We start from the raw sequence: 15,639 nt of genomic DNA on the forward strand, positions 1-15,639 counted from the left end.
TATAAATTTATATATGAATCACTTGGGAAATTTTAAAAATAGGAAATATTTTAATGCTTTAAATAAGTCACTTTTGTGTCATTTTTTTCCAATTTGAATAGCAACACTGAATCTTATTAAATCTTGTTATTTAATAAGATAGACTACACAAATAGAAGAGTCCTGATTCTCATTTATTTTACATTTAAGTAAATTCCATCTTGAAAGAATATTCTACTGAGAGAAAGAAACAAACAGCTGGATAACTATATTAGCAAGATTAGAGAAACCATTTGCTTGATTTTTAAAATTATTATGACAATTAATTTCTTTTTCTTCCCCCTCCTCCATTTGTTCCTCCTTCTTTTCCTTCTTTAGAAAAGTGAATACAATGATTTACTGTCATATTCACTTGAGCTACTATGCCTTTTAGTTGACAGGCTCTATAATGTGGCAAACTAGGACTAAAACTAGGAGGCCTGCTTCTAGTCTGGTTCTTTGATTAACTAGCTTTGGGTAAACCTTTCCAATTCAGTTTCCTCATTTGTAAAAATCAGTGGAAAAAGGATATAATCTAGTAAATTTTATAGTTATATCTGGTATATACTAAGCACCTCATTTTTGTGTTTCTTCTGATAATAAGATTAATTTATCCTAAACACATAAATAGATTCTAGAGCTATTGATGATATAAAAACTGAAACAAAACAAAAAAAAACAGCAACAAAAACTAGGTAAGGTTTTTGCCTGACAAGATGTTATATCCCACAATTTTTTCTCTTGATTTTCTAAGACTTTTTCTTTAACAAAAGAAGAGCTCTGAGTATCATTTTTAAATGTTTTTTCACATAACAATTACCTGGTTAGCTTAAGCAAGATGGCAATAGTCATCTGAGTTTATTATTGACTTTATGTATGTTAACACCAATCATTATTCCTTCAAAACGGGGTATTATTTAAAAAGAAAAAAAAGAAAGTTGCTTACAGCTTCACCTGGAAGACCCCTTGGTCCTATTTCTCCATCTTCTCCCTGTCATGGACAAAATGAATGGGAGAGTGATGCAATCAGACAATGTAACATTTCAGCATGATTTTGTTCTATGTTTTAATTTTAAATATTTCTTAAAAGAAATGAAGTTTAATATACCCGCATTCCATCTTCGCCAGGAGGACCAGGAGGACCTTGGGGACCTCGTTCACCCTATTAAATAAATCCAAGTATAAGTAGAACACGAAATAAACTAGAATGTTTGTCTATCCTACAGCTATCCTACCAAATATAACGGAACATTTGCAGAAAAAACTTATGCTCTATTTTCCCTCCTTAAAACACTTCAAAGATAAATCATAATTTTACATTAACTGGCATTATATATTAGTATGCTAGGAAAAATGTTCCCTCAATTTTGAAAACAAAAAGGTTTAAATGAAATTCCCAAATAATTTTCAGACATTTAATTATTACAAACTAATAGAAAAGTATTCTGCTGAAAACTGTCTTAAACATGGATACATTTTGCTGATTTTTATTTAATTTACATTTTTTCTGCTTCTAAAATAATTCTTATTAAAACAGCACAGTTCTAGAAGACTAAAGAAGTTTTTGGATTTTTTAGAAAACAAAATTATATATTTTTCTCAACATGTGATAGGCACACACTAAATATCTTGCTAGACATTCATAGTGCTTTCTTTTCTTTATCTTTCTATTTTTTTTATATTCTCCAATTTCCTAATGGCTGTCCCATCTTCCTTCTTAACTTTTGGAGAAGAAAAATGTGAAGATCCAAAGCTGATCTTTTTTCGAAAGACCACATCTTTGCTTAATTTCCCACTAAAAATATTGACTGGATTGCCGTTCAACATTGTATTTTGTTTAGCCTTAGTGAATTATAAGCTCTTGCACCGGATTGCAAACTAATATTATCACAAAGAAGTAGCCTGTGGTGTCTCAATCTACTGGAGCCATCTAATTAGTATAATAAAATACAGTGCCCAGTATATTGTTATATTAATGACAAACTGCCTATAGATGTCCTCTTTTGAGTATATTTCCACAGACAAAATGTAAGAAGGAAATTGAGGCAATTATCAAAAAATTAGAGGCAAAAATTAAATCTCCACACTTGTTCTATAAATGTATTTTCCATATACATGTACATAAAGATTCCACCTCAACTTATGTTTGTGTAAAATGAGTATTTTAATGTCTAAAAGAAATTAAAGAACTTATATGAGTATCGCACATATAATTCTACTTATCTTTCTTCAAATATCTAGTAGATGTACTAATTTACATGAGTTCACAAATACTTAAATTAATTTTCTTCTTATATCTTAGTGTATCAATATTTCGTAGTATTCCTGTATTATCCCAATATAAAAAAGTATAAAATGTACAGAATGGTATATCTTACCCTGTGACCCTTGTCACCTGGCAGACCTGGAAGTCCATCAAATCCTCGATCCCCCTGTAAAATCACCATCATCATCATCATCAATCATCATCACCACCATCACCATCATCATCACATTCCCAGCCTATTTCTGTACTGTAATTTGAGTGTGAAATATTCTTTCATATCAAGAAACTCTATTTTAAAATATAAAAATTTCAGGGGTGAACTGAGATACGAGATCTGAAAATACAAATGTATGAGATGAGCTCCCGACCTTGGCCCCAGGTTCTCCTGGCATTCCTCTTCCTCCATCAGCACCCGGACGACCCTGATAATACCAAGAACATGACTAAGCAAAAGGGATTCCAAATAGCACAGAATAAAAGAAAACAAAATAACTGATGATTTCAGATGCCCTCAAAATGTACAATGAAAATTAACCATACCCTTTTTCCAGATTTTCCTATTGGACCAGGAGGACCTTGGACACCACGAGGGCCCTATACAAAACATCATAATTAATTAATTTTATAGAATTCCTGACCAATAAACTTAATCACATCAAGAGAAATGGCTTTAGAAATTTATATCTTCTTAGCTTTACCTTAATCATTTTAACACAAGAAAATTATTTCTTATGTAAAAGTCTAGATAAAGCAAAAAGACAAGAGAATCGATTTTTCTAAATGGTTTCTTGCCAAAAAAGAGTCATGCTATTTTCTTAAGTTTATATAGACATGCGATTACATTTAAACAAAAGGCATATAAAGTGATATTTTAAGCTAAAAAAAATCCTCAATTGCTAAATATGTTATCAAAACCTTGCAGTTTTACAGTTCACTTGACTGAAAACACTTCCATTTTATTCCTCTTCTCTTTGCCTTCACCTTTCTCTTCATTTTTTGGAGATCCTATTCTAGATATTTATTCTTTTATTGCAGGTATCACATTGGATTATAATTGTCTTTTTTTCATAGTTGAATCTCCCATTAAATTGTTAACCACTGTGATTTTGGACTAAGTCTTTTTCTCCGTTATACTCCCATAATTTAGCACAGTGCCTGGTACATATTTCTTTCAATCATCTACAAAATCCTGGAGGATCACTTGGCAAACCTTAATTCAAATTATTGACTGGCACCATGCCATGTCAGATTAAAGATTCTCAATATCTTTCTTGAAGCAGTATAATACAATGTTATATCTATATATATATATATATATATATATATATTGATATATATAATATTATAATATATAATAATATATAATAATATATAATATATTATATTATATTATATATATTAATATATATAATATAATATAATATTATATATTATATATAATATATAATAATATATATAATAATATTATATATATTGATATATATAATATATATATCAATGTCTTATTTGTGAATTAATATATGTGTTTTTTAAAATAAAATTACACAGCTAATAATAGATCAAATATAGATCCAGTAAAAATAGTATATAGGCCTTTGTATTTAATTAACTATACCCCTTTTTAAGTTTAAACAATATGCATATAATGAGTGAGGTAGAAAATGTAACACATATTTAAAATTACAAATAATTCTTATGATTGCTGTGAAATGTTGATTATAGAAATATGAAATTAAGGTTGCCTAATAATTAGAGGTTAAAAGAATATAGCTTTTAAAAAAATATTGCAGCAAGAAAACTCTATCCTATACCCCATCTGGAAGGCAAGGAGCAATAATAACAGGACAAATCTTGTTAGTTTTTAATGAAAATGATCCTTCATTTGATATTGCATCTCATTGGAGTTAAGGAAAACTGCAAAGACCATGAAAACTACTGAAGAATGTTTTCAGATTCATCTATTTTGTCAAGAGGTGAGTCTGACCCAAAAGTTCATAAACTTTGCAAAAGACATATCAATATTTTTATGCAATTCTCAGTTAAGGTACAAATGTTTTCCATCTCTTTATGGCAACATTTAACAAGCACGACAAAGAAGGTTGCCACATTCCGTGTCACCCAAATATCTTTCTAAATTTGGGGGGGATTTTTTCTCATTTCAGAATAAACTGTGGTGCATCCAAACAGGGGAATATTATTCAGCAACAAAAAGGAATAAACTATTGATGCACTCATCAACTGCAACAAATCCCAAAGGCATTATGCTGAGTGAAAGAAACCAATCTCAAAGGTTACATAATGTATGATTTCATTTATGTAGTATTCTTGGAAACATGAAACTGTAGTGATGAAGAAAAGATCAGTGCTTGTCAGGTATTAGGGGTACGAGGAAGTTGTGACTGTAAAGTGGCACCAAGAAATTGCTTGGGGTTACAGAACTGTTCTCTATCCTAACGACTGTGGTGGTGGTGACGAAGAATACATATAGGTGTTCACATTCAAGTTTACATTATAATATTGTTAAAATAAAACTAATTTTAAAAAAAGAAAAAATTTAGTTGGATGGCCACTTGAGAGCCCCTGTAGCCCAATCTGAGTTTATATGTATTGAGTATATCAGAAAGCATTTTTATTAAAAATGAATTTTAAAAATACATCACATTTTGCTTTTCCAGTTTTCTAGAATAAGTATAATTCATAATGTGCTTATAGTGAATGTCTCTATCTAGTTATTATCATTCAAGGAAAAATAATACTTTTAATTTGGCACCATGTAAATATAATGTAAGATCTTTTTAAGAATTTCAGGTCAGATGTTCTCAATTTCTCTTAATTTCCTCAGCTCTACAAAGGGCTTAAAATTAGCTTCTTTTAGGTATATTAAATATTCTTTCTGAGAGAACTTATTAGATTTTATTCTCCATGGGAAACATGTTAGGCTTGTGGCAGGGCCACTATAAATACAATTGTAATAGTGCTTCTCTGTTCTGTATGATCTCAAGCCAATTTAACGTTCTGAAGACCTATTACTATCAAGACTTTCCCATTCTAGCTTATTATCTTCTTTTAATATTGTTTAAATTAATAAAGTTATTGGCAGTCAACTGACCATTAGAGATGTTTCAATTAGAGAAGGTGATGTGAGCTTAAAGGTAATGTAAGTAATTTCTTTACTCATAAAACAGATGGCAGACACTTCAATTACCCTAATAGATAAGATAAAGTCAAAAATAAAATAAGTGAAATAGGTTAATTTTTACCTGAGGACCTGGATCACCCCTCTCACCTTTGGCCCCAGAGGAACCAGGCCCCCCCTGTAGAGAAAAGGTGAAGACATAATCATTTAATTTTGTAATTCCCTAACCTGTTTTGCCCTACCATTTTCACTTGAAATAATTAAACATTATTCAAAATACATTTCTTCAAATAGTATGATTTTATTAGTTAATACAACAAAATTTTCAAGTCCTCTGATTGAAATACATCTCTTCTCAGATTTTGACTGTATTCCAGTGTGTGAACTATATTTAAAAGTCTATATTTTACTGATAACTACACAGAAACAAATTTCATGAAATCACATTGAAGTGTTCTTTAATGTGTGTGCCATCAGAGCACTTACGATGATACACAGGCGTTATTTATCATTACACTGTGGTGGAGTACTAGAGGAAACACATTTTTACAGAATCGGGTACACATTGAATTCATTTACGAAACTTGGCAAATATTAATGCTGTTATACTCAGAAACTTCTCAGACACTGAATTCTATAGCAATAAAATGTCAAGAACAGATGCTATTGTTGTCATTATAATTGTCCTGAAATAATGTCAAAGCATTTTTTCCTAGATTTGTCTATTTTTCCTTAGGAGAATAAGTCCTTATGATAAACGCCTCTTCCAAATATTTACACAATCCACAAAGTGCAACAAAAGCCTGGCATAGTAACTGGAAAAAAATATAAAACCACTTTATAAAAGTGTTGTGAGTTTTAAAAAATAAATACTAGGCCATCCATCTTCCTAAAAAGCTTTAGAATACTAAAATTGAACATAGTGATAATAGTTACTTCATGCTGAAGAAGTATACTTTGTGTGTTTAAGAAGTTTCTGATTTATTTAAATCAATAGAGATTCAATTAAATACTGCATTGAATCAAAGTGCAAAAAGGTTAAAATTATGCTAAGCCTGAAAATGCTAGGTATCTAGAGCCTCCTGGTGGCTCCAAAGTAAAATAACTATTAATATGACTGCCAAAAAATATGGCAAGTCAAGTAACATGAATATTCCAATCCTGAAAATTACAAGAATGATGACTTTCAAGTGTCTAATTAAGAATTCTTGCAACTAAATTTCTTCAAGAGAGAAACTGGGGTTCTACATTAAATCAGATTATTCATAGAATTGAATGCAATTAAAGGACAGCCAATTTATTTTTAATTACTTTACTGTATTATATCTTCTGTATATAAGCACAACCTACTCAACAGATTATAATTACTTTGCCCAAACACTTATTCTAAAAATCGCCATGTAATAATTGACAGTAACAGAATAGGGTAAAGAACATTTTCTATGTTTCCTGCGTATTTTAAAATATAGATCTCTTTTAGTCTATAAAATCAATTGGAAACAAATAATTGAATAAAGGAATATTTCACTGAAAGAATGAACATATTTATGTATTAAAATATTGTTCTTTTTAAAATCTTAATATATAAAATACGTTTAGACTCTAGAATTAAGATTTTTGAAAGTCTGTTATAATTTGATGTTTTGGAGCAAAGAATAATAGAAGAGAAAATGCTGAAAACAAACAATGTGATTTTTTTCTCTCAATACCAGCCTTTAATATTTTAGGAAGCTAAAACTTTCTATAACAAAGACTTAAGTAGTAAAACCAATTAATCTTGGATATTACGTTGAGAATGGTAATGTAATAACATGGCTGTCAATGATTTCTCTTTGCCAACATGCTGTGAACGTCTGACCCTTAAGGACTGGTGAAAACAGGGACAGCTTAATGTAACAAGCTTTCATTGGCTCTGCTCAACGCTGTCCTTACCCTCTACAGATCCGCTAGACTTGTGTTTGTCAGGATGATAAGCAGGAAAATTCCTTTGGATGATAGGATTTTACAGATGCTAGGCTGATATTTTTAATTTAAGCAAAAGGCAGTGTTTCCCAAACACGCTTGACCGTAAGAATCAGCCTGCTGCACTCATTGAAAATATAGTTTGCCAGTTCTGACCCTGAATATGCATCATTAGAGTCTCAAGTTCAAGGCCCCAGGAACTTTCACTTTTGATAAAATATATGGGTAATTCTTCTGCCCCCAAATTTGTGAAACACTAGCATACTGCTGATTTTCCTCAGTCATGTAAATGTGTTATTATTAACAAGCAATTAAATATTAACTCTATTTCTGCCTTTATTAAATGACATGGAATCCATCATCTTCCCTACTATATTTTGAAAGGCAGAACAGTAAAACTACATGATAAATACATAATAATGCATTTAGAAACGTGTATAATTTAAATTCTGTGGAACATATTGCCAGAACACATGTTCCACGTGAGCTCATATGATTGTGAAGCCCTTCAAGATATATAAAATGTTATAAAATTTCAAGACTGAAGAGAACCATAAATTTATGAAAAAGTAGATAACAAACTCTTGAATAAACTGAATGAAGAAAACTATTCTTCCTCCTAATAAGATCAGTAAAACAGATTAAATAATTACAAAACTATTTAATTGATTCAAATTTGAATAAAACAGTTTTACTGTGTCTACTAAGTAAACCAAAGATAAACTTTTAATGTTCAGAGTAATAATTTCTATAAATACCATTATTTCAATAAAACATTGTGAGCATATAAGACCATATTGAAAGTATACTACAGCTTTTTATATAAAAAAATACTTAAAATAGAAATTATTCCATTAATTTTAAAATCAGTGTGAACTCAGGTTGGAATTCTACAATGTTCTTTTCTCTTAAGAAAAAAGTATGATTTAAAAAGAATCTTTGTTTTGTGTGTGTGTGAACTGCTACACTGCTTAGCATTTGGTAAGTTTCAAAATATTTTTAAAAATATATAGAATATTAGCTTGTCAGTAAGCTTGTAAGGAAAATAAAACACTTATTTTCCAAGAGTGTCTAAAAGACAGAATAATTTCTCTAATATCTGAAGCAGTTCATGGAATACTAGAGGCAACTTAAAGTTAAGCCAAGTCTCCTGCTTTCTCCTAAGATTATGGAAAAATTTTCATTGGCCTCAAATATTTTTTTCTTTTTTAATAAATTCTGTTTTACATAAAATTAAATCTCAAGAACTTACTGTACACTTGAACTTCAATAACTCAAACTATTATTCAAATAAATTATAGTTTGAAAAGTTAATAATTGGATCTGTGATTCAATTATATTTTTCATTGTATTTATTTGATTTGAGAATTTTCCATTGTAACCTTTTCATTAAAATTTACTGAGGACTGAATTCAGAGAGATTTCTTAAATGGAAACAAAATCCAAGTATAAGTCGATATATTTACCCTACTTTCACCAGCCAAAGATATGAAAACTGCCTGACCAAAGTTGCACAAGGAACTACTAATACAGGAATTTAAACATATATTATCTTTTTGGGTAACCTACCACAGGACCCGGTCTTCCAGTTAGACCCATTGGGCCAGGTGGACCTCTCAGAGCAATCTAGAAAATAAAATATAGCAAATTCAGGAATGCCTCCCTGGATGAGCATATTAAACCACAATATTCATTTGCACAAGTTACCCTTAAGTAGCAGCTCATCAACAGAGGTATAATAGCTACATAGTAGAAAGAGCACCTGACTACTGAAGAATCACAAGTTTTTAGAATGACAAGTTGACCTAATAAGTATCAGACATTTTTTAAGCTGTTGTGACTTGTATACAAGCTTGTACCATATATATTATGATTTATTCAATGATAAAAGTTAAAATAGATTTTAACATCTAATAAGAAATTTAATATCTGATGATTTTCCTCCTCAAAAGTGCATTCAGAATATTGTGTAGGCTTCTCTTAAATATGTAGGTGCAATTCTCATTGACAATACTTTTAGATGTGAACAATTTGAAGTGCTTTAAGTAAAAGTTTTCTAGCAGTATTTTAGGAAAAACTATGACAATTCAAGCCAGATAGTAACAAGCAAAATTGATCAGAAAGTGCTTAGATAATATAGTTATTTTAACAATTCTCAAATTTAATGCTTTATAGAAAAATACATTTATTTGGTAGAATCATAGGCATGATAGACTGATTACATGCACTACTGACACTGAATATTAGAAATGTGAAATTAGCACTTGGAAAGCTGGAACAAGTAGAGTAAAAGGATAAATATTTGACAGATGTTAAATTAGTATGGTGCGCTATTTTTTAATATTAGTGATTCCAAAAGATGAATATTTAGATTACCAAAACAGATATAAAAAATAATATTGTAATAGAAATAATGTAAAATCATATTAGAAAAGTGCATGAGATGAAAACAGTAGTATCTCCAAAATTTCACTACTGACTCACCATGAGATTTTTGACAATACACTTCTTAATCCTTGAGATTAAATATCTGAAAAATTGGAATTATAATGCTTGCTACCTATTTCCAAGTAGGTTAAAAGGACTAATAAAATTAGGAATTCAATCGCCTAATAAACTATTTAAGCTCAAATAATTACCTAAAATCTGTTCAAAGTAATAAAATTTATAAGTTGTAGGCATCATTAGTAAATCAATTTAAATATTTTTAGATTTGTATTATGCCAAGGTCTAATAAACAAATATTTAAGTTTTTCATTGTCTTTATAAATGATGTAACCAAACAATGGTATCTTTTCAGATTGATAGACTTACACTCTCAGATAATTTATGCACTCATAAACTTATGGTGATAAATAGTTATCACCAAAATGATTTATATCACTTAGGAAGCAGGTACCCGTATCCATGCCAACCATAAGCCCTTTATTTCCTTTTTCCTTGAAAAGAAAAAAAGACTATACTATGAATAAAAGTATTATATGACTTTCATCACTTTCCTGATCCATTCTTTTGATTTCCTTACTATATTTTAACTGCACTGGAGCTAACTTAAAAAACAAACAATTTTATATTATATAAGTATACAGATAGTGGAAAGCTTTTAGCTGACAAACAAATATGAACTAAATGGATTTGGTTTAAAATATAGATTACAATGATTCGAGCTTAGAATACATATTTGAAGGTTTCTTTCCTCCACAAGAATGCCTAAGAAATTTAATTTTCTGGATTATTTGGGATATCCTGAATAATCTATAAGATTGGGTGGAAAAATTATTTTAAACTTTATCCTCTTACTTTATTCATTAATCATTGACATATGCCTTAACAGGGAAAACTGGATGTGAAAGATAAAGGGTGATACATATAAATCCATCAGTACTCTTTGAAAAAAAATTAGAAAATTTGTGTATTATGGTCTGCATGTTTTTGCCAGAATTATGTATGGCAATACTGCAAGGATCAGTCATTTAAATTAAATATTAAATTAAAGAAAATATTCCTATTGGAAAAATAGATATTATCTTAGTATCTTCTCCATCTAAATTCAACATACTATTCAGAAGTATTTTGTTCATAATAGTAGCACCCTCCAGATACACACACACACCCACACACACACTTTCTCTCTCTTGCATAATTTGGCACAGAATCAGGTAATGGAGCTACATGTTGATCCTTTCTTACCCGAGCCTGCTGAAGAATGGCCTGGGCCTGAGCTTCCTGAGCAGAGATGATTGGTCCTTTGGAACCATCGCCACCATAACGAAACTAAGAACAGATAACATACAGAAGCTCAAAATCAGAATTTCTCAAATAGGTGCCTTAATTACTAGATTAAAAACTACTTACTTAAAATGGTGGGATTTTACAAAAGTCCAAGGTAACTCCATCATGAATCATGATACCTAGATTTTTTAAAAAATTTTCTTTCTGTCCATTATGGAAGTTTTCTAGACCATGATTTACCACTTGTAGAAGAGACTACAGACTCCTTTACAATTTTAAATTCCATAATTTTTGAAAACTCTGGAATAAGCTATCATCCATTTCTTTACCTGCACAAACGCTACCCGTTCTACTCACTCATTTGTAAAAATTCTAAATGCACTAAATTCGGTAGTGTTATAGATCAACTGCTATTTTGTTGAGCAAAACTTCTGGAATCTCTGTGAACACAGAGGAAATCTTCCTTGAGATATATTCAGTTTGTTTACCTTTTCTTAAGTAATTATACTAGGAAGCTGATCATTTCTGTATCCCTCTATAAAATGCTAAAGCTCCTTTTTAATTTTAACTCAAAATGCAGCATGAATAAATTTCTATGTTATTATTACTTGAATCTTTATAACATTTAAACAAATACACTAATTTTTTCCACAAGAACTTGGGCAACTTTATTTAAAAATTTTTTTTTATTGAAGTATAGTTGATTTACAAAGTTGTGTTAGTTTCTGGTGTACAGCAAAGTGATTCAGTTTTATATATATATATATATATATATATATATATAAAAATATATATATACTGAATATATGTGTATTATATTCTTTTTCATATTCTTTTCCATTATGGTTTATTATAAGATATTGAATATAGTTCTTTGTGCTATACAGAGGGACCTTGTTGTTTATCTATTTTATATTTAGTAGTTTGTATCTGCTAATCCCAAACTCCTAATTTATCCCTCCCCCCTCCCTTCCCCTTTGGTAAGCATAGATTTGTTTTCTAAGTCTGTGAGTCTGTTTCTATTTTGTAAATACGTTCATTTGTATCATATTTTATATTCCACATATAAGTGATATCATATGATATTTGTCTTTCTCTGTCTGACTTACTTCATCCAGTATGATAATCTCTAGTTTCATCCATGTTGCTGCAAATGACATAATTTCATTCTTTTTAATGGCTGAATAGTATCCCATTTTATATTTATATATCTATATATCTATATCTATATATATATATATATATGCCACATCTTCTTTATCCATTCATCTGTCACTGGACCTTTAGGTTGCTTCCATGTCTTGGCTATTGTAAATAGAGCTGCTATGAACATTGGGTGCATGCATCTTTTCAAATTTGAGTATTCTGTGGATACATGCCCAGGAGTGGGACTGCTGGATCATATGTTAACTTTATTTTTAGTTTTTTGAGGAACCTCCATACTGTTTTCCATAGTAGCTGCATCAATTTACATTCCCACTAACAGTGTAGGAGGTTTCCCTTTTCTCCACACCCTCTGCAGCATTTATTATTTGTAGTCTTTTTAATGATGGCCATTCTGACTGGCGTGAGTTGATACCTCATTGTAGATTGGATTTACACTTCTCTAATAATTAGCAATGTTTAGCATCTCTTCTTGTGCCTATTGACCATCTGTATGTCTTCTTTGGAGAAATGTTTATTTAGGTCTTCTGCCCATTTTTTGATTGGTTTTTTTTGTTTTTGTTGTTACTGAGCTGGATGAGATGTTTGTATATTTTGGAAATTAAGTCCTTGATGGTCGCATCTTTTGCAAGTATTTTCTCCCAGTCTGTTGGTTGTCTTTTTGTTTTGTTTATGGTTTCCTTTGCTGTGCAAAAGCTTATAAATTTGATTAGGTCCCATTTGTTTAGTTTTGTTTTTATTTCTAGTACCTTGGAAGACTGACCCAAGAAAACATTGCTATGATTTATGTCAAAGAATGTTTTGCCTATGTTCTCTTCTAGAAGTTTTATGGTGTCATGTCTTATATTTAAGTCTTTAAGCCATTTTGAGTTTATTTTTGTGTATGGTGTGAGGGTGTGTTCTAACTTCATTGATTTACATGGGGCTCTCCAACTTTCCCAACACCCCTTGCTAAAAAGATCGTCTTTTCCCCATTGTATATTCTTGCCTCCTTTGTCAAAGATTAATTGACTATAGGTGTGTGGGTTTATTTCTGGGCTCTCTACTCTGTTCCATTGATCCATATGTCTGTTTTTGTGCCAATACCATGCTGCTTTGATTACTGTGGCTTTGTAATATTGTCTGAATTCTGGGAGGGTTATGCCTCCAGCTTTGTTCTTTTTCCTAAGGATTGCTTTGGCAATTCTGGGTCTTTTATGGTTCCATATACATTTTAGGATTTTTTGTTCTAGTTCTGTGAAAAATGTCAAGGTTAATTTGATAGAGGTTGCATTAAATCTAGATTGCTTTGGGTCGTATGGCCATTTTAACAATATTAATTCTTTTGGGCAACTTTAAAAAGCAATCTTAAGGTAAAACAAATAATTTTTGGACAATGAATAATAACACTATAGATATATCGTATTTAAAAAGTATTAGCTCATGTCTATATGGTGGTAAATAGCATATTAACTTTATGTTAATACATGAAATGCATGTTACTCATATGACTCAGGATAAAGCACATGATTAAAAATATTAAGAAAATCCTCTAAGATTTGTTGTCAAAAAATATAATGAAATAATAAAGCCTTAGTTCTACTGCAGAAATAAATATTTACCAGAATTTTGTTTTAGCAAAATTTATCACAATTTCTGAAGGCTGCTTCATTTCAAGTATCTCTACCTCATACAATGGTTTTTTGATTGATCTATAATATGGTTCCGCAATATTTGTCAGCAGCAGGTTGACAAAACATTGGGTCATCTTTATAACTATAAAAAACATACCGGTAACACTAACATGGTACCAGGAGGACCAGGTAAACCATCAGCCCCTGGTAGACCAGGACGTCCTGGGGGACCCTAGGGAAGTAAATAAAATCATCAAAATTAATCAATAAACAAAATAATTAGAAACAGAATGACTTTGAGTACCATAAGTCTACATTATCTACTTTGTGTTTGTCCTCTACTCCTTGGTTAATCTCCTTTTAGTAAGTATACCTAGAGAGGATTGTATTTCATTGCAGTAGTTTTATATAATTTAAATAATGTACAAGTTTATTGGCTACTCAAGGAAGGAGAAAAAAAGGGATTTTACAAGAAGAGTTTCAATAGACTTAACGCAAATGGTCTATTTCACCATGTGACCCAGGATGTGACCTTCAAATTAGGATGCAACCTTATTAATTCATTCTATCAGTATTCAGCTAGTCATGAGAGTTCCTGGTAAATATGTCTGAACTCAAAAGGAAGAACTTAATCTAATGTATCGGGTTCATATCAAAATGGAAATTGATTAAAAATAAAAAATTTTCTTACTAATTATAACATAGATAAATGCACATTCTTTCACCTCACTTTTAAACTTATAGTTAGAAAAGTTAAACAAAATTTTGCACAACACTGAATTCATATGTTATCCAAGTGAGAATAATATGTTAAACCTGTAGAATATATTTTAATTCTTTTCATTTATGTTGCATTCTTTTGTTATGAGTCCCTTCACTTACCCTCTCGCCAGGGTCACCAGGGGGTCCAGTGGGGCCTTGTAGACCTGGAGGACCCATAAGACCCTACAGAGAAATAAACCATGATTTGAGTTAGATTCCTGATTTCATTAGTATTCAGGCAAATTCATCCTACCAAAATCAAAGAAGAACTCGTATTCATAAATAAACACTCTTCTCCCAAACAATTGCCCTATTTATCTTCCCGTAAAAAGAGAACATATAGGGACCACTTTGTAGCTAGCTCAACTCTTCCTCTACGAGGCTGCTCTCAGGGTAGAGACAGACATTCCAAGGAAGAACAGGAAAGGAAATCCTGCCAATGTACAGTCCCTGAGGTGGAAGTTGGTTCCCAGTTCTTACTGAAGAAATGTTATACTCATTCAATTAGACTGCAAAAATGTGACAGTGAAGTTGAAATGTAGAAATCATTTATATTCTTTACGGGTAAAAGTATTTAAAGGCATCAGTATAATATATTTATTTCACATGACAAGAATTTAATTAATTCCACAAAGGAAAGAAGATTTCTTACAAAGTCAGATCAGTACAACTACCTGACAATAAAGACACCCTGATGAGTAACATTAGCCTTATTAGGAAATGACAATGGAAGCTGATAGTCACTCCATTCAGAAGTACAGATAAGGCAGCTACAGTCCACTTAGAATTCTCAGCTCTATTCTTTGAGATATATCTATACCTTTTAAAAAAAAAAAAGAGGGCTATTTTTTTACTTTTATAACTTTCAGGCACAAAGTTGAAGATTAGATTAGAAAAGTCAGAGATATTTAAGCAACAAAAATATTTAAAACAAAATTTAATTTCATAGCTCTCAAAAGAATATCATTTGGATAGCCAAATCAGAA

At 30.7% G+C, this 15,639-nt stretch overlaps 1 protein-coding gene across 1 annotated transcript in view; it reads right to left on the reverse strand.

Annotated features, from left to right (window-relative positions):
* Positions 1-15,639, reverse strand: part of COL11A1 (collagen type XI alpha 1 chain) — a 214,966-nt gene that overhangs the window by 113,834 nt on the left and 85,493 nt on the right. Inside the window, exons 11-20 of the mRNA XM_059927069.1 lie at positions 14,774-14,836; positions 14,049-14,123; positions 11,073-11,156; positions 8,952-9,008; positions 5,545-5,598; positions 2,825-2,878; positions 2,653-2,706; positions 2,397-2,450; positions 1,127-1,180; positions 965-1,009 (exon numbers count right to left, since the gene is read on the reverse strand). Of these exons, the coding sequence (XP_059783052.1) occupies positions 965-1,009; positions 1,127-1,180; positions 2,397-2,450; positions 2,653-2,706; positions 2,825-2,878; positions 5,545-5,598; positions 8,952-9,008; positions 11,073-11,156; positions 14,049-14,123; positions 14,774-14,836 (594 nt within the window). The remainder of the gene's footprint in view (positions 1-964; positions 1,010-1,126; positions 1,181-2,396; positions 2,451-2,652; positions 2,707-2,824; positions 2,879-5,544; positions 5,599-8,951; positions 9,009-11,072; positions 11,157-14,048; positions 14,124-14,773; positions 14,837-15,639) is intronic.

This window comes from Balaenoptera ricei, chromosome 1 (assembly GCF_028023285.1).
Source record: "Balaenoptera ricei isolate mBalRic1 chromosome 1, mBalRic1.hap2, whole genome shotgun sequence".
In the NCBI taxonomy this organism is placed as follows: domain Eukaryota; kingdom Metazoa; phylum Chordata; class Mammalia; order Artiodactyla; family Balaenopteridae; genus Balaenoptera; species Balaenoptera ricei.